General features: G+C 44.3%; 1 protein-coding gene across 1 annotated transcript in view; it reads left to right on the top strand.

Annotated features, from left to right (window-relative positions):
- Positions 1 to 1742: 1742 nt before the first annotated feature.
- The window catches only part of LOC120055443 (activin receptor type-2B-like), a 35544-nt gene continuing 17185 nt past the window's right edge, over positions 1743 to 20101 (top strand). The window contains exons 1-2 of the mRNA XM_039003305.1: positions 1743 to 2167; positions 16998 to 17205. Coding sequence (XP_038859233.1) covers positions 2116 to 2167; positions 16998 to 17205 — 260 coding nt within the window. The 5' untranslated portion in view covers positions 1743 to 2115. The remainder of the gene's footprint in view (positions 2168 to 16997; positions 17206 to 20101) is intronic.

Below are 20101 nucleotides of genomic sequence, written 5' to 3'. Positions count from 1 at the left end.
TCTATTGGCTAATAGCAGTAAGGACTATCTGTTATTCAATGTGTTTCTATAGGCCAATAGCATTAAAGGCCAAATTAAATTTTTCATCAAATATATATTTTTTACATGTTTTCTTTTGATACTTCAATGAGTCTTAAAATTCTATATGAAATAGCTAAAGGATCCATGGAATAAACTTAAAACACCGACCAGTAACATTTCAACTAACCCCAACTTATCTACGTAGGGTTAAGGTTAGAGCTAGTGTTAGGGTTAGTTGAAATGTTACTGATAGTCTGTAGATGGCCTATGAAAATTAAAGTGTTACCCCATTCACTTGTGTGGAACCAATGTGTTCTCATGTACTAGTTATTTTTGTAGTAAACAGTCATGCATTCCATTTTCTGTGTCAAAGTTTTATATTCCACCAAACACACACAACATGTGGTTTGTTCAGCATGTTGGCATCTTGTTTTGTTTAATGAAAATCAGTTCTGATTGATTCTGACCAGACGGTCTCTATACTGTGATTTTCTCCACATCTTTAGCCATGTTTGTTGTGGTCTCTCTCCACTCTCTTATCTCTTGTTATGAAAAAAAAATGTGATTATATTTGTTCCAACCTTTGACCAGCTCGACCAGACGGGCTTGCATACGTTTATAAAAAAAAAAAATTCTCTTCGGTTGCCATGACGATATCTGAGAGAACATCTGTCTTTAACACAGTTTCACTGACCGAGCTATATTGAGTTACACGCCAGGGTCAATACGGTGTGTGTGTGTGTGTGCGTGCGTGCGTGTGTGAGACAGGGTCAACATAGAGTAATGAGGAAATGCTTTGTCTCAGGTTACACTCGTCTATTGTTTTAGAAGAAGCCAGTATGACCCTGGTTTCAGACATGTTATTAGCACCTTTAATTAGAGGCATCGTGGATCTAATCACGTTTAGGCGCCGCCGAGGGCCAAAGTCAAATATTTGTGATTTAACTCTGTGTAAATGAAAATTAAGCAACATCAAAATGTTTAAAAAAAAATTGCCACTATAGGAAACTAGGCAAAAAAATATGTTTTATTCTTGAGATATATCAAATTGAGGAGGCACGTGCTGCTCGGTTTCAAGAACCCAACAGCCCAGCTGAGCTATAGTGGGTTCAGAATAATAGTGATGTAGCCTAATAATCTACGTCGATGGCAATAACACTTTAATGCAAATATTCAGGAATTGCCATGTACACTTTCCTTTGTGGCAAAGCAATTCCCCTAAAAAGGGGAATATACGTGTATTATATTATATATCTTTCTAATGTTTGTGAGAGAAAACAAATGACTGAATATTTCAAATTAATTCTGGATAAAAATACATTTAAAAAAAAGTGGATGCCTGTTAGCCGTTGTTATATTATTTTATATTATTTAATATTTCTAATGATGATCCATCAAAGTGTCCCGGTAAGGACAACCCGCTCCTCGAGCTGCCCATCTCCCTGAATCTCTCCTCTTTGTGTTTACACATCCGGGTTTCCCAGCTCGCAACCATTCCCGCTTGGCACTAGTTACCACAGCCACAAAGTCAAAAAGGCTATGTCGTCTTAATTTAAGGTTAGGGTTAGGCATAAGGTTAGTCGTGTGGTTAAGGTTAGGTTTCAAATCAGATGTTAAGAAGATAAATTGTAGAAATGGGCGGGGTTTAACCATCATTATGACTTTGTGGCTGTGGTAACTAGTGACGACCCCCATCAGGAGCCATTTTGTACACAGATCACTAACATACATGTAAACTCCGATCTCTCGGCGCAGCGGTAGACTCGGATAGTCTAGTAGAGCGCAAACCTGGATTATCTCTTAGCTAGACTACATTTCAAACGGAATCAGGACCAAACTCCGGAAATTGTGAATTTACTAATGCACACGGGTTACTAAACAGTCTTGTCTTTCTCTAACCGTCCCGCTAATGTGATGCCGCCACGGCATTACCGAGGCTACCCACCGACACGCTGTGGTTAGATGGATCGGAGAAGCCAGTGGTTATTAAGTATTGTGGCATCGGACTGATGTCGGGACGATCTCCGGTTTAAATGTTCGCGACGGGAAAAGAAGGAGAAAGTCGTCCCTGTCTTCTATCAATACGAGAACATCATGGCTTTTTCCTGGCTGACTTGTTCACTTCTTCTGGGAACTTTGTGTGCAGGTAAGAAACGCCGCGTCTATTGTACACATTGATGAAACGGCAACAGTTGCAACAAACATCATTTGGCATAGCTGGTTAGCTTAGTTTTTAATTATTATTTTTTAATTGAACCTTTATTTAACTAGGCAAGTTTCCATCCCCCTTTTTATTTTGTTATTGTCGGGGCACGTGTTGTCAAGGTATATTTCCCTTCACATGGACATGTTTCTTGCTGTTTTATTTGCAGTGAAATGATTCAATCGATTGCTGTCATTAGATGTGGTCTTCCAACATCATGCTTTCCATAGATTGAGGAAACATGTTTTATTTCCGCTATAGCCTACTCCTGATGGAAAGCTGCTGTTGTGTGTAGGCCTAGGTGTGTGTCGAAACGGGATACTAGTTTCGTCATGTGTTTTGTTCCCCCTCGTGACCTGTGTAGATTCACAACTATGAAACAATGGTTGGATCATCTACACCAGTGGTTTCCAAACTGTTATAGTTCCGTACCCCTTCAAACATTCAACCTCCAGCTGTACCCCGTCTAGCACCAGGGTCAGCGCACTCTACAATGTCGTTTTTTGCCTTCATTGTAAGCCTGCCACACACACACTATACGATACATTTATTAAACATAAGAATGAGTGAGTTTTTGTGACAACCTGGCTCGTGGGAAGTGACAAAGAGCTCTTATAGGACCAGGGCAAAAATAATAATAATAATCAATATTTTTGCTCTTTATTTAACCATCTTACATATAAAACCTTATTTGTTCATTGGAAATTGTGAATAACTCACCACAGGTTAATGAGAAGGGTGTGCTTGAAAGGATGCACATAACTCTGCAATGTGGGTTGTATTGGAGAGTCTCAGTCTTAAATCATTTTCCACACAGTCTGTGCCTGTATTTTGTTTTCATGCTAGTGAGGGCTGAGAATCCACTCTCACACAGGTATGTGGTTGCAAAGGGCATGGTGTCTTAACAGCTGATTTGCCAAGGCAGGATACCCTGAGATACTCTCAGGATACTCTGCCCAATCCAGAAATCCAGAAATCTGGCAGTGGCTTCTGATTAAATAAAATTTTCACAGAACTGCTTGTTGCAATTTCGACGAGGCTCTCTTGTTCAGATATCGGTAAGTGGACTGGAGGCAGGGCATGAAAGGGATAACAAATAACAAAAATCGTTTTGGGAAAGTACCTGCGTAAATGCGCACCTAAATCACTCAGGTGCTTCACTATATCACATTTTTATTTATTTTATTTATTTGTTTACCTTTATTTAACTAGGCAAGTCAGTTAACAACAAATTTTTATTTACAATGACGGCCTAGGAACAGTGGGTTAACAGCCTTGTTCAGGGGCAGAACGACAGATTTCTACCTTGTCAGCTCTGGGATTCAATCTAGCAACCTTTCGGTTACTGGCCCAACGCTCTAACCACTAGGCTACCTGCTGCCCCACATTGTCCATAAGCTTGAGTTCATTTGCACACACAAAATCATACAATGATGGGTTGTCCTTGTTAATGCAGACATCATAGCCTTAATCATAGCCTAATTTTTTTTCCCGCACATTGAATATAGTTGTGGAGATTCGCTGTAATCCTAGATTCAGATGAGAAAAAACATCACCCAGATAGGCCAGTCGTGTGAGAAACTCGTCATCATGCAAGCGGTCAGACAAGTGAAAATTATGGTCAGTAAAGAAAACTTTAAGCTCGTCTCTTAATTCAAAAAAACATGTCAATACTTTGCCTCTTGATAACCAGAAATTATCCATACGATCAAAAAGCAAATTTCTTTAAAATTTTGTGCACAAATTTGTTTACATCTCTGTTAGTGAGCATTTCTCCTTTGCTAAGAGAATCCATCCACCTGACAAGTGTGGCATATCAAGAAGCTGATTAAACAGCTTGATCATTACACAGGTGCACCTTGTGCTTGGGACAATAAAAGGCCACACTCTAAAATGTTAAGTTTTGTCACACAACACAATGCCACAGATGTCTTAAGTTTTGAGGGAATGTGCAATTGGCATGCTGACTGCAGGAATGTCAGAGCTGTTGCCAGATAATTTAATATTAATTCCTCTACCATAAGCTGCCGTTTTTAGAGAGTTTGTCAGTACAGTGGTTGCTCTACTAAAAGCTTTGCGATTATGCTGCGAGACTAATTTGTGGTTTAGTACGGTACCCTGCGTCACCACTTCATTACTCCAGACCACCACAAGGGGGAGTTAGAGCACTCGTTATGCTTTTGCGTCCTACTGTGTCTCTAACTGTCAATGAATGGGGGACATAAACCTAAATAAAAACTGATAATTGTGCACAACTAAAGTATTACTTACTAAAACTGTTGTTACACTAATGTTTTTATTTTATTATTTGTTAGGATTATTTTGCTCTTGTACTACTGTAGGCCACTCCCGACCGGTCATGTTGTACAGCGTCTGAATGGTGCAACGGTCTAAGACACTACTGGTTCAATACCCTTGTTGTCCTTGACTGGGAGACCCATGAGATGCCTGTAGGTTTTTGGTTTCTCTCCCTCTTAAAAACAGAAATAAATAATTCTAAATAACAAACTGGCTTTATTTACAAAATAGTAACAATGTCTCACCCCATGTTCAAGAATGGCCTTTTTCTCGCTCATTTTACGTTATTTGAAAACAAAATAATCTCCAAAATATATATATTTTTAAACAAACAGATGATTAATTTCTAATTATATAAAAGCCCCTTGGATATTCTCACAGATCTATTATTAACCCTGTTATTAGCAGGACAATATATATTGGTCATATTAGTCATGGCTCCTGAGTGGCGCACAATGGGACTGCCTTGCAGTTCTCCAGCTGTATCCACTGAAAGCGTGCAAGGTTCAAGGCACGGGATGGGCAGCAGAGCCGCGCACAGAAGAGGGACAGAGCCCATGGGGAAGGGTGAGGGGGGGGTAACAAATTACTTTAGGAATAAATATCACTGAATTACAGAAATATCTTAATGCTAATCTTAATGCTACAGCATACAATGACATTCAAAATGATTCTGTGCTTCCAACTTTGTGGTAACAGTTTGGGGAAGGCCCTTTCCTGTTTCAGCATGACAATGCCCCCGTGCACAAAGCGAGGTCCATACAGAAATGGTTTGTCAAGATCAGTGTGGAAGACCTTGACTGGCTTGCACAGAGCCCTGACCTCAACCCCATCAAACACCTTTGGGATGAATTGGAACACCGACTGCGAGCCAGGCCTAATCGCCCAACATCTGTGTCCCACCTCACTAACGCTCTTGTGGCTGAATGGAAGCAAGTTCCTGCAGAAATGTTCCAACATCTAGTGGAAAGCCTTCCCAAACGAGTGGAGGCTGTTATACCAGCAAAGGGGGGGACCAACTCCATATTAATGTCCATGATTTTGGAATGAGATGTTCGACGAGCAGGTGTCCACATACTCTTGGTAATTTAGTGTGTTTTTGTTGAGTGTAGTTTCTTTTCATGCGAACACCATTTATCAGGCTGGCTACCCTTCAAGCACAGTCTTTATGTAGAATATATTCCCATTAATGTCTGTAGAAGACCCATTATGACCACACAGTAAGGGACTAAGGCTCTTCTCAGCAGTCAATTAGGATGTATACTTTATGTATACCATTTATGTTATAAATGTGTAAAAAATGGTCCAGAGACTAAGACCGATTTGTGACTAGGCATCCAGAGTCCATGTTATAGAAAAGGGCAGGCTTCTGTAGTGAGTGAGTGAGTGAGAAAGGAAAAAAAAGTTCCTGGTAGAAGCTGTTAAGGAGCCTTTTGGTCCTAGACTTGGCGCTCCGGTACCGCCTGCCGTGTGACAGCAGAGAACACACTCTATGACGTGGGTGACGGGTCTCTGACAATTTTATGGGCTTTCCTCTGACACCGCCTATTATATAGGTCCTGGATGGCAGGAAGCTTGGCCCCAGTGATGTACTGGGCTGTACAATCTATCCTCTCAATGGTGCAGCTTCAAACTTTTTTAGGATCTGGGACCCATGCCAAATCATTTCAGTCTCCTGAGGGGTAAAAAGGTTTTGTCGTGCCCTCTTCACGACTGTCTTGGTGGGTTTAGACCTTGATAGATCCTTAGTGATGTGGACACCAAGGAACTTAGAGCTCTCAACCCGCTCCAGTACAGCCCTGTTGATGCGGCCCGTCAGGAAGTCCAGGATCCAAATGCTGAGGGAGGTGTTTAGTCCCAGGGTTCGTACCTTAATGATGAGCTTTGAGGGCACTATGGTGTTGAACGCTGAGCTGTAGTCAATGAACAGCATTCTTACGTAGGGGTTCCTTTTGTCCAGGTGAGAAAGGGCAGTATGGAGTGCGATTGAGATTGCGTCATCTGTGGATCTGTTGGGGCAGTATGCGAATTGGAGTGGGTCTAGGGTGGGCGATAAGGTGGAGGTGATATGTTCCTTGCCTAGTTCCTCAACCGCAAGGCTCTCCAGAGGGTGGTGAGGTCTGCACAACGCATCACCGGGGCAAACTACCTGCCCTCCATGACACCTATAGCACCCGATGTCACAGGAAGGCCAAAAAGATCATCAAGGACATCAACCACCCGAGCGACTGCCTGTTCACCCCGCTATCATCCAGAAGGCGAGGTCAGTACAGGTGCCTCAAAGCTGGGACTGAGAAGCTGTTTTTCAGTCTCTATCTCAAGGCCATCAGACTGCTAAACAGCAATCACTAACTCAGAGAGGCTGCTGCCTACATTGAGACCCAATCTCTGGCCACTTTAATAAATGGATCACTAGTCACTTTATACAATGCCACTTTAAATAATGCCATTTTAATAATGTTGACATATCTTACATTACTCATCACATGTATATACTGTATTTTATACCATCTATTGCACCCTGCCTATGCCGCTCGGCCATCTTTAATCCATATACTTACATGTACATATTCTCATTCACCCCTTTTAGAATTGTGTGTATTAGGTTGTTGTTGGGGAATTGTTAGATTACTTGTTAGATATTACTGCACTGTCGGAACTAGAAGCACAAGCATTTCGCTATACTCGCATTATCTGCTAACCATGTTTATGTGACAAATAACATTTGATTTGAATGCTACGGTGTGGTAATCATTTAGGCAGGTTACCTTCACTTCCTTGGACACAGGGACTATGCTGGTCTGCTTGAAACATGTGGGTATTACAGACTCGGTCAGGGAGAGGTTGAAAATGTCAGTGAAGACACTTTCCAGTTGGTCCGTGCATGCTTTGAGTACACGTCCTGGTAATCCGTCTGGCCCCGCGGCTTTGTGAATGATGAGCTGTTTAAAGGTCTTGCTCACATCGGCTACCGAGAGCGTTATCACACAGTCTTCCAGACCAGCGGGTGCTCTCGTGGATGCTTCAGTGTTGCTTGCCTCGAAGCGAGCATAAAAGGCATTTAGCTCGTCTCGTAGGCTCGCGTCACTGGGCAGCGCGCGTCTGGGTTTCCCTTTGTAATATTTTTCAAGCCCTGCCTCATCCTATGAGCGTCAGAAGCGGTGTAGTAGGATTCAATCTTAATCCTGTATTGACGCTTTGCTTGTTTGATGGTTCGTCTGAGGGCATAGCGGGATTTCTTATAGGCGTCCGGATTAGTGTCCCGCTCCTTGAAAGCGGCAGCTCTAGCCTTTAGCTCGATGCGGATGTTGCCTGCAATCCATGGCCTCTGGTTGGGATATGTACGTACAGTCACTGTGGGAACGACGTCATCGATGCACTTATTGAAGCCGATGACTGAGGTGGTGTATTCCTCAATGCCATTGGATGAATCCCGGAACATATTCCAGTCTGTGCTAGCAATACAGTCCTGTAGTGTAGCATCCACGTCATCTGACCACTTCCGTTTTGAGCGAGTCACTGGTACTTCCTGCTTTAGTTTTTGCTTGTAAGCAGGAATCAGGAGGATAGAATTATGGTCAGATTTGCCATATTTAGGGCGGGGGAGAGCTTTGTATGTGTCTCTCTGTGTGGAGTAAAGGTGATCTAAGAGTTTTCCCCCCCCTTGTTGCACATGTTACATGCTGGTAAAAATTTGGTCAAACTGATGTAAGTTTGCCTGCATTAAAGTCCTCGGCCACTAGGAGCGCCGCTTTTGGGTGAGCATTTTTTTTCTTTACTTATGGCCTTATAAAGTTGGTTGAGAGTGGTCTTAGTGGCAGCTTTGCTTTGTGGTGGTAAATAGACGGCTACGAATAATACAGATGAGAACTCTTTTGGTAGATAGTGTGGTCTACAGCTTATCATAAGGTACTCTACCTCAGGCGTGCAATACCTTGAAACTTCTTTAATATTAGACATCGCGCACCAGCTTTTATTGACAAAACACCCCCACCCCTCGTCTTACCAGACGTAGCTTCTCTGTTCTGCCGGTGCATTGAAAATCCCTCCAGCTCTATATTATCCGTGTCGTCGTTCAGCCACGACTCAGTGAAACATTACATATTACTTTTCTTAATGTCCTGTTGGTAGGGTAATCGTAAGTCATCAATTTTATTTTCAAATGATTGCATGTTAGCAAGTAGAATTGATGGCAGTGGGAGTTTACTCGCTCGCCTACGGATTCTCAAAAGGCAGCCTGATCTGCGTCCTCTTTTCCTCCGTCTTTTCTTCACGCAATCACCTGTTCCCGGGAGAACAGTATATCTTTCTCGTCGGACTCGTTAACCTCTTGGCAATAGGGGGTGCTATTTGCACTTTGTAATAATTTCGTTCCCAAATTAAACTGCCTCGTACTCAATTCTTGCTCGTACAATATGCATATTATTATTACTATTGGATAGAAAACACTCTCTAATTTCTAAAACCGTTTGAATTATTTCTCTGAGTGAAACAGAACTCATTCTGCAGCACATTTCCTGTCAGGAAGTGAGATTTCTGAAATCGAGGTCCCTGTTCTAGGGTCAGTTTATAAGTCCCCATGTAAGCTATGGGGCTACATGCACTGCATACGCCTTCCTCTAGATGTCAGTAAGAGGCGAGAATTTGAATGGAGTGGATTGCACCATCTGGGGCCCTATATAAGACCGTGGAACGGAAGTACCATTCTTTTCAACGGGGCGCCTGGCGCAAGAGGGACATCACAATGGCGTCCTGCAAAGCTTTCGTTTTAGCAGTTCTATATCTCCGGTCATGTTTTTATTCGTTATAGTTGTTAAAGACATCATAAGGTAGTTAATTTAAACCGACTTATAGCAGTTTATATCAGTTTATTGCGATTTTCTGGGATTTCTTTGTGACGCGCTATCAGGAGTTGGACACCTTTCCGGCACATAGCTAACGTTAGCGGCTATTTCGACAGGAGAAGAGGACATCTTTCAACCAAAAGACGATTGTTCTGGAGAAAGGACACCTTGCCCAAGATTCTGATGGAAGCTCAGCAAATAGTAAGCAGTCTTTATGCTGTTAATTCGTATTTATGTTGACAAATGTCAAATAATAATTCCGCCATGAATTTCGGTGCGGTCTCGCTTTAGCGCACGCTGTATTGCGCAGTAACGTTAATTTTAGAAATCTAACACAGCGGTTGCATTAAGAACTAATGTATCTTTCATTTGCTGTCCAACATATATTTTTTTAGTCAAGTTTATGATTACTTATCGATTAGAATAGGTGCCTCTCCAAGATGGCGCCGGACAGATTGCTTGAAGTTTTGGCCACTAATCACATTGTATAACCACGATTTGTGCCGCTAAATATGCACATTTTCGAACAAACCCTATATGCATTGTGTAATATGATGTTACAGGACTGTCATCTGATGAAGAATATCAAGGTTAGTCAAAAATTATATATCTTTTGCCTGTTTGTTACGATCGCTAACCTTTGCTGCTGGTAAATGGTGTTGTGTTTCTGGCTATTGTGGTAAGCTAATATAATGCTATATTGTGTTTTCGCTGTAAAACACCTAAAAAATCTGAAATATTGGCTGGATTCACAAGATCTGTGTCTTTCATTTGCTGTACGCTGTGTATTTTTAAGAAATGTTTTATGATGAGTAATTAGTTAATACACGTTGCTCTCTGTAGTTATTCTAGTCGCTTTGGGGAGAGTTGTGATGGTGGCTGCAATGGTAAACTATGATTTATAGCTGAAATATGCACATTTTTCTAACAAAACATATGCTATACAATAAATATGTTATCAGACTGTCATCTGATGAAGTTGTTTCTTGGTTAGTGGCTATTTATATCTTTATTTGGTCGAATTTGTGATAGCTACTGATGGAGTAAAAAAATGGTGGAGTAAAAAAGTGGTGTCTTTTGCTAACGTGGTTAGCTAATAGATTTACATATTGTGTCTTCCCTGTAAAACATTTTAAAAATCAGAAATGATGGCTGGATTCACAAGATGTGTATCTTTCATCTGGTGTCTTGGACTTGTGATTTAATGATATTTAGATGCTAGTATTTACTTGTGACGCTATGCTAGGCTATGCTAGTCAGCTTTTTTACTGATGGGGGTGCTCCCGGATCCGGGTTTGGGAGGAATTAGAGGTTAAACTAGCTAGTAGCTTAAAAGGTTAGCTGACTTTCCTCAAAACCAACGTCAATGTGGCTAATCCTAATCCTTGTCCCTCATGCTAGCCTTTACAGCCAAATATCACTTCAGAAATGTCGAAATAAAAAAATATTAGCCAGCTTTAGCTCATCTCGAAATAATAGAGAAATGCTGGAAAAACCAGCGTGCAGTAAATGTTCTGAAAATGTATTGTCGTCAGTGGTTGTTTTTTGTTGAAATGTTTAGTCATCGTGCACTGTCGCTCCTACGGCACTAATCTAGCGAGCACCTTTTTTGGAGCTCTGCCCAAGCAAGGCATTTGATTCGTTTGATGTGTTGCGAGGCGTCACTGATTTTACACCAGGTTCCGCCTCTTTAGCTGTATTCTGCCATGGAACTTCCCCAGGTTTCCCGTTTTTAGGGAAGCCTGGTTCGTGACGAGGCTAGTCCTACCACTGTCGTCAGTAAACCTGATGATTTGAGTTGTAGACGTGCCAGGCCATGCAGTCGTGTGTGAACAGGGAGTACAGGAGGGGGGCTGAGCACGCACCCTTGTGGGACACCAGTGTTGAGGATCAGTGTGGCGGAGGTGTTGTTGTCCACCTTCACCACCTGGGGTTGGCCCGTCAGGAAGTCCAGGACCCAAGTTGCACAGGGCTGGTTTCAGACCCTGGTCCCGAGTTTAGTGATGAGCTTGGAGGGCGCTATGGTGTTGAAGGCTGAGCTGTAGTTGATGAACAGCATTCTCACATAGGTATTCCTCTTGTCCAGATGGGATAGGGCCATGTGCAGTTCGATGGTGATTGGGGCGCTATGTAAATTGTAGTGGGTCTAGGGTGTCAGGTAAGGTGGAGGTGATATGATCCTTAACTAGCCTCTTCCTGATGACAGAAGTTAGTGCTACTGGGCGACGGTCATTTAGTTCAGTTACCTTTTGCTTTCTTGGATACAGGAGCAATGGTGGCCATCTTGAAGCAAGTGGAGACAACAGACTGGGGTAGGGAGATATTGAATATATCCGTAAACACCCCAGCCAGCTGTTCTGCAAATGTCTGGGTCGCAGCCTTAAATGTCTTAGTCACGTCGGCCGTGGAGAACGAGAGCTCACAGTCCGTGTGAGCGGTGGTGGCCCTCGTTCGGTACTATAATTTTTGTTACTTTCGGTACTTCTGTCAAATGTCTCACGTCGTCTACTGATCGAGATCAGATCAAGTCTGTCTCCTTACAGCGCGAGAGCACCGTGCCGGTTCCACTTACTCATTGTTAGCTCTACCCGGTCCTGATCACTGGGAGTCTGGACTGTATCATGTTATCTCCCCTCTCATACTGACTCTACCCTGTCCTGAGGAACCACTGGGAGTCTGGACTGTATCATGTTATCTCCTCTCTCATACTGACTCTAGTCTGTCCTGAGGAACCACTGGGAGTCTGGACTGTATCATGTTATCTCCTCTCTCATACGGACTCTAGTCTGTCCTGAGGATCCACTGGGAGTCTGGACTGTTTCATGTTATCTCCTCTCTCATACTGACTCTAGTCTGTCCTGAGGATCCACTGGGAGTCTGGACTGTTTCATGTTATCTCCTCTCTCATACTGACTCTAGTCTGTCCTGAGGATCCACTGGGAGTCTGGACTATATCATGTTAGCTCCTCTCCTCTCTCATACTGACTCTAGTCTGTGTCAAATGTACCTAACCATAAACATCAATGCCTTTCTTAAAATTAATACACAAAGTATATATTTTTAAACCTGCATATTTAGTTAAAAGCAATTCATGTTAGCAGGCAATATTAACTTGGGAAATTGTGTCACTTCTCTTGCGTACAGTGCAAGCAGAGTCAGGGTATATGTAACAGTTTTGGCGTCCTGGCTCGTTGCAAACTGTGAAGACCGTAATTAATTTGACACAATTTGACATAATTATGACATAACATTGAAGGTTGTGCAATGTAACAGCAATATTTAGACTTAGTGTTGTCACCCGTTAGATAAAATACAGAACGGTTCTGTATTTCACTGAAAGAATAAACATTCTGTTTTCGAAATGATAGTTTCCGAATTCGACCATATTAATAACATAAAGCTTGTATTTGTGTTTATTATATAACTAAGTCTACTATTTGATAGAGCAGTCTGACTGAGCGGTGGTAGGCAGCAGCAGGCTCGTAAACATTCATTCAAACAGCACTTTCCTGCGTTTTGCCAGCAGCTCTTCGCTGTGCTTCAAGCATTGCGCTGTTTATGACTTCAAGCCTATCAACTCCCGAGATTAGGCTGGCAATACTAAAGTGCCTATTAGAACATCCAATAGTCAAAGGTATATGAAATACAAATGGTGTAGAGAGAAATAGTCGACGCGTCATAATTCCTATAATAACTACAACCTAAAACTTCTTAACTGGGAATATTGAACCACCAGCTTTCACATGTTCTGAGCAAGGAACTTAAACGTTAGCTTTTTTACATGACACATACTGCACTTTTACTTTCTTCTCCAACACTTTGTTTTTGCATTATTTAAACCAAATTGAACATGTTTCATTATTTATTTGAGACTAAATAGATTTTATTGATGTATTATATTAAGTTAAAATAAAAGTGTTCATTGTTCATTCGGTATTGTTGTAATTGTCATAATCTATCGACCTCTAATGCATACATAAAATAATGTAACGATATTGAATTCCAAATGTCTGTCTGGTTCAAGTGCCATTCTGTGAGCGGTTGAGTCCGCAACGTGGCTGGCTTTCCTTTTATTAATCCGTGATTGTCTGGACTGTTTGTTTGTACATAGTACCCCCATTTTAGGGGACCAAAAGTATTGGGACCAATTCACTTGTGTAGTAAAAGGTTTAGTATTTGGTCCCATATTCATAGCACGTATTGATTACATCAAGCTTGTGACTCTAACACATTTATTGGATGCATTTGTTGTTTTGTTTTTAGTTATGTTTCAGATTATTTTGTGCCCAATAGAAATCAATGGTAAATAATGTATGGTGTCATTTAGGAGTCACTTTTTATTGTAAATAAGAATATAATGTTTATAAACACTTCTACACGAATGTGGCTGCTACCATGATTTCTCTAAAATCCTGAATGATGAGTGAATGATGAGTGAGAAAGTTACATACTCACAAATATCACACTCCCTCCAAAAATGCTAACCTCCTGTTTATTGTAATGGTGAGAGGTTAGCATGTCTTTGGGGTATGCTAACCTCCCCTGTTAATGTAATGGTGAGAGGTTAGCATGTCTTTGAGGTATGCTAACCTCCCCTGTTAATGTAATGGTGAGAGGTTAGCATGTCTTTGGGGTATGCTAACCTCCCCTGTTTATTGTAATGGTGAGAGGTTAGCATGTCTTTGGGGTATGCTAACCTCCCCTGTTTATTGTAATGGTGAGAGGTTAGCATGTCTTTGGGGTATGCTAACCTCCCCTGTTTATTGTAATGGTGAGAGGTTAGCATGTCTTTGAGGTATGCTAACCTCCCCTGTTATTGTAATGGTGAGAGGTTAGCATGTCTTTGAGGTATGCTAACCTCCCCTGTTATTGTAATGGTGAGAGGTTAGCATGTCTTTGAGGTATGCTAACCTCCCCTGTTATTGTAATGGTGAGAGGTTAGCATGTTTTTGGGGTATGCTAACCTCCCCTGTTATTGTAATGGTGAGAGGTTAGCATGTCTTTGAGGTATGCTAACCTCCCCTGTTAATGTAATGGTGAGAGGTTAGCATGTCTTTGGGGTATGCTAACCTCCCCTGTTAATGTAATGGTGAGAGGTTAGCATGTCTTTGGGGTATGCTAACCTCCCCTGTTAATGTAATGGTGAGAGGTTAGCATGTCTTTGAGGTATGCTAACCTCCCCTGTTATTGTAATGGTGAGAGGTTAGCATGTCTTTGAGGTATGCTAACCTCCCCTGTTATTGTAATGGTGAGAGGTTAGCATGTTTTTGGGGTATGCTAACCTCCCCTGTTATTGTAATGGTGAGAGGTTAGCATGTCTTTGAGGTATGCTAACCTCCCCTGTTAATGTAATGGTGAGAGGTTAGCATGTCTTTGGGGTATGCTAACCTCCCCTGTTAATGTAATGGTGAGAGGTTAGCATGTCTTTGGGGTATGCTAACCTCCCCTGTTAATGTAATGGTGAGAGGTTAGCATGTCTTTGGGGTATGCTAACCTCCCCTGTTAATGTAATGGTGAGAGGTTAGCATGTCTTTGAGGTATGCTAACCTCCCCTGTTATTGTAATGGTGAGAGGTTAGCATGTCTTTGGGGTATGCTAACCTCCCCTGTTATTGTAATGGTGAGAGGTTAGCATGTCTTTGAGGTATGATATTGGTGCGTCTAACTTTATCACTAATCATTATTCACGATTCGTTCAGGATTATCCGTTGTCATGGTATTAAAGCGGTATCGAAACATGCCTCAACGATGTACTTAGCTAACGTTCCATCTGCGTGGTGTTTTGTAAAACGCATGTTACGTCTTAGGCCGTTGTAGGAAAGATGTATCTTTTAAGCCTAAATTCCATCACTATCGGGGAAACCGGGCGCCGGTATCTGGTTGTACAGGTCCTTGTTCCCAGTCACCTTACCGTGGTTAAATGCGGTGGTTTGCGGTTTCAGTTTTGGCGAATACTGTCATCTATCCACAGTGTTTGGTTTTGACCCGTTGTCACAACATCCTCTATGCATTTCCTGATGAATCCAGTCACCGAGTCAGTGTGTACGTCAATATTATGCTCAGAGGCAGACTGGAACATTTCCCAGTCTGCGTGATCAAAACTATCTTGAAGCATAGATTTTGATTGGTCAGACCAACGTTGAACAGTCCTTACCACGGGTAAATCCCGTTTTTAAATTTCTGACTATAGGAGGGGAGGACCAAAATGGAGGCGTAATCTAATTTTCCAAAGGCAGGGCGGGGGAGGGCCTTTTGGCTGTGCCGAAATGGGAGTGGCAAGATTGCTCGATGAGCGAGTAGCACAGAGTTGATACCACCACCAAAGTTTTCTTCAGATTTCCTTTATTAAAGTCCCCAGCTACAGTAAATGCGGCCTCAGGATATGCAGTTTCCAGTTTGCACATAGTACAATGTAGTTAATTGAAAGCCGACGCGGTGTCTGCTTGTGGGGGGGATGTTGGTCTACACGGCCGTGACGATGACCGAAGATAATTATCTCGGAGTTAATACGATCAGCATTTGATGGTGAGGTATTCCAGATCTGGTGAACAAAAGGACTTGAGTTCCTGTATGTTACCACAGTCACAACATGAGTAGTTAATCAGGAATTATAAATCGGGTGGTTCGAGCCCTGAATGCTGATTGGCTGACAGCCGTGGCCCGTGTTATATCAGACCGTATACCACGCGTATGACAAAACATTTATTTTTACTGCTCTAATTACATTGGTAAACAGTTTATAATAGCAATGAGGCACCTCGGGGGTTTGTGATATATGGCCAATATACCACGGCTAAGGCCTGTATCCAGGCACTCCGTGTTGCGTCGTGCTTAAGAACAGCACTTAGCCATGGTATATTGTCCAAATACCACACCCCCCTCTCGCCTTTTGCTTAAACATCCCCCTCCACCTTTCTTTTTCCCGGAGAGTTCTTTCTTCCAGTCCACGTGATGAACGGAGAACCCCACTGGCTAAATGGACAGGGACTGTATCTCCAGAGAGGGCTGTGAGTCTGTAAAACTGATTGTTACAGTTCCTGTTGTCTCTCTGGAAGGAGATCCTCGCCTTGAGCTCATCTACTATATTGTCCAGAGACTGAAAGTTAGCAAATAATATACTCAGAAGTGGTGGATGGTATGCACGCCTCCTGAGTCTGACTAATTCTTCTTCGGCGACTTGGAGCAGCCCCCGGGATGAATGGAATTGCCTCGGTAACCATGCTTCCTCCTCTGCCCTCTCTCTCCTGCCTCCTCCTGCATCCTCCTCTGTCCTCTCTCTCCTGCATCCTCCTCTGTCCTCTCTCTCCTGCCTCCTCCTCTGTCCTCTCTCTCCTGCATCCTCCTCTGTCCTCTCTTTCCTCTCTCCTGCCTCCTCCTCTGTCCTCTCTCTCCTGCCTCCTCCTCTGTCCTCGCTCTCCTGCCTCCTCCTCTGTCCTCTCTCTCCTGCCTCCTCCTCTGTCCTCTCTTTCCTCTCTCCTGCCTCCTCCTCTGTACTCTCTCTGCTCTGTCCTGCCTCCTCCTCTGTCCTCTCTCTCCTGCCTTCTCCTCTGTCCTCTCTCTGCTCTGTCCTGCCTCCTCCTCTGTCCTCTCTCTCCTCTCTCCTCCTGCCTCCTCCTCCTGTCTCTCCACTAGGCTGGGGCCATGGTGATGTGGAGACCAGAGATTGTGTGTACTACAATGATAACTGGCGTACAGAGCGTACCAACCAGAGTGGTGTGGAGAGGTGTGAGGGGGAGAAGGATAAACGACTACACTGCTACTCCTCCTGGCTCAACGTCTCGGGAACCATCAAACTGGTGAAGAAAGGCTGCTGGCTGGATGACTTCAACTGCTATGACAGGTACCAGACACTACTTACCAACTGCTATGACAGGTACCAGACACTACTTACCAACTGCTATGTCTGGTACCAGACACTACTTACCAACTGCTATGTCTGGTACCAGGCACTACTTACCAACTGCTATGTCTGGTACCAGGCACTACTTACCAACTGCTATGCCTGGTACCAGGCACTACTTACCAACTGCTATGACAGGTACCAGGCACTACTTACCAACTGCTATGACAGGTACCAGGCACTACTTACCAACTGCTATGCCAGGTACCAGGCACTACTTACCAACTGCTATGCCAGGTACCAGGCACTACTTACCAACTACTATGCCTGGTACCAGGCACTACTTACCAACTGCTATGCCTGGGACCAGGCGCTACTTACCAACTGCTATGCCTGGGACCAGGCGCTACTTACCAACTGCTATGCCAGGTACCAGGCGCTACTTACCAACTGCTATGCCAGGTACCAGGCACTACTTACCAACTGCTATGCCAGGTACCAGACACTACTTACCAACTGCTATGCCTGGTACCAGGCACTACTTACCAACTGCTATGCCTGGGACCAGGCACTACTTACCAACTGCTATGCCAGGTACCAGACACTACTTACCAACTGCTATGCCAGGTACCAGGCACTACTTACCAACTGCTATGCCTGGTACCAGACACTACTTACCAACTGCTATGCCTGGTACCAGACACTACTTACCAACTGCTATGCCTGGGACCAGGCACTACTTACCAACTGCTATGCCTGGGACCATGCTCTACTTACCAACTGCTATGCCTGGTACCAGACACTACTTACCAACTGCTATGCCTGGGACCAGGCACTACTTACCAACTGCTATGCCTGGGACCAGGCGCTACTTACCAACTGCTATGCCTGGGACCAGGCGCTACTTACCAACTGCTATGCCTGGGACCAGGCGCTACTTACCAACTGCTATGCCTGGGACCAGGCGCTACTTACCAACTGCTATGCCTGGTACCAGACACTACTTACCAACTGCTATGCCTGGGACCAGACACTACTTACCAACTGCTATGCCTGGGACCATGCTCTACTTACCAACTGCTATGCCTGGTACCAGACACTACTTACCAACTGCTATGCCTGGGACCAGGCGCTACTTACCAACTGCTATGCCTGGGACCAGGCGCTACTTACCAACTGCTATGCCTGGGACCAGGCGCTACTTACCAACTGCTATGCCTGGGACCAGGCGCTACTTACCAACTGCTATGCCTGGGACCAGGCGCTACTTACCAACTGCTATGCCTGGTACCAGACACTACTTACCAACTGCTATGCCTGGGACCAGGCACTACTTACCAACTGCTATGCCTGGGACCAGGCGCTACTTACCAACTGCTATGCCTGGGACCAGGCGCTACTTACCAACTGCTATGCCTGGGACCAGGCGCTACTTACCAACTGCTATGCCTGGTACCAGGCGCTACTTACCAACTGCTATGCCTGGTACCAGTCGCTACTTACCAACTGCTATGCCTGGGACCAGGCGCTACTTACCAACTGCTATGCCTGGGACCAGGCTCTACTTACCAACTGCTATGCCTGGGACCAGGCGCTACTTACCAACTGCTATGCCTGGGACCAGGCGCTACTTACCAACTGCTATGCCTGGTACCAGACACTACTTACCAACTGCTATGCCTGGGACCAGGCACTACTTACCAACTGCTATGCCTGGGACCAGGCACTACTTACCAACTGCTATGCCTGGGACCAGGCACTACTTACCAACTGCTATGCCTGGGACCAGGCACTACTTACCAACTGCTATGCCTGGGACCAGGCACTACTTACCAACTGCTATGCCTGGGACCAGGCACTACTTACCAACTGCTATGCCTGGGACCAGGCACTACTTACCAACTGCTATGCCTGGGACCAGGCACTACTTACCAACTGCTATGCCTGGGACCAGGCACTACTTACCAACTGCTATGCCTGGGACCAGGCACTACTTACCAACTGCTATGCCTGGGACCAGGCACTACTTACCAACTGCTATGCCTGGGACCAGGCACTACTTACCAACTGCTATGCCTGGGACCAGGCACTACTTACCAACTGCTATGCCTGGGACCAGGCACTACTTACCAACTGCTATGCCTGGGACCAGGCACTACTTACCAACTGCTATGCCTGGGACCAGGCACTACTTACCAACTGCTATGCCTGGGACCAGGCACTACTTACCAACTGCTATGCCTGGGACCAGGCACTACTTACCAACTGCTATGCCTGGGACCAGGCACTACTTACCAACTGCTATGCCTGGGACCAGGCACTACTTACCAACTGCTATGCCTGGGACCAGGCACTACTTACCAACTGCTATGCCTGGGACCAGGCACTACTTACCAACTGCTATGCCTGGGACCAGGCACTACTTACCAACTGCTATGCCTGGGACCAGGCACTACTTACCAACTGCTATGCCTGGGACCAGGCACTACTTACCAACTGCTATGCCTGGGACCAGGCACTACTTACCAACTGCTATGCCTGGGACCAGGCACTACTTACCAACTGCTATGCCTGGGACCAGGCGCTACTTACCAACTGCTATGCCTGGGACCAGGCGCTACTTACCAACTGCTATGCCTGGGACCAGGCGCTACTTACCAACTGCTATGCCTGGGACCAGGCGCTACTTACCAACTGCTATGCCTGGGACCAGGCGCTACTTACCAACTGCTATGCCTGGGACCAGGCGCTACTTACCAACTGCTATGCCTGGTACCAGACACTTAGGACCTTTTTACTTAAGTGTGTGTTTTGATAGGACACAGGATAGGAAGTACTGGTCCTTATTCCACTTGTGTAATAACAAAGAAATGCTTTGCGGCGATACTATGGCGAT

Source organism: Salvelinus namaycush, chromosome 11 (assembly GCF_016432855.1).
Source record: "Salvelinus namaycush isolate Seneca chromosome 11, SaNama_1.0, whole genome shotgun sequence".
NCBI classification, from domain to species: Eukaryota; Metazoa; Chordata; class Actinopteri; order Salmoniformes; family Salmonidae; genus Salvelinus; species Salvelinus namaycush.
Note: the sequence above shows the minus strand (reverse complement) of the source record. Positions and strands in the feature narration are given on the sequence as shown.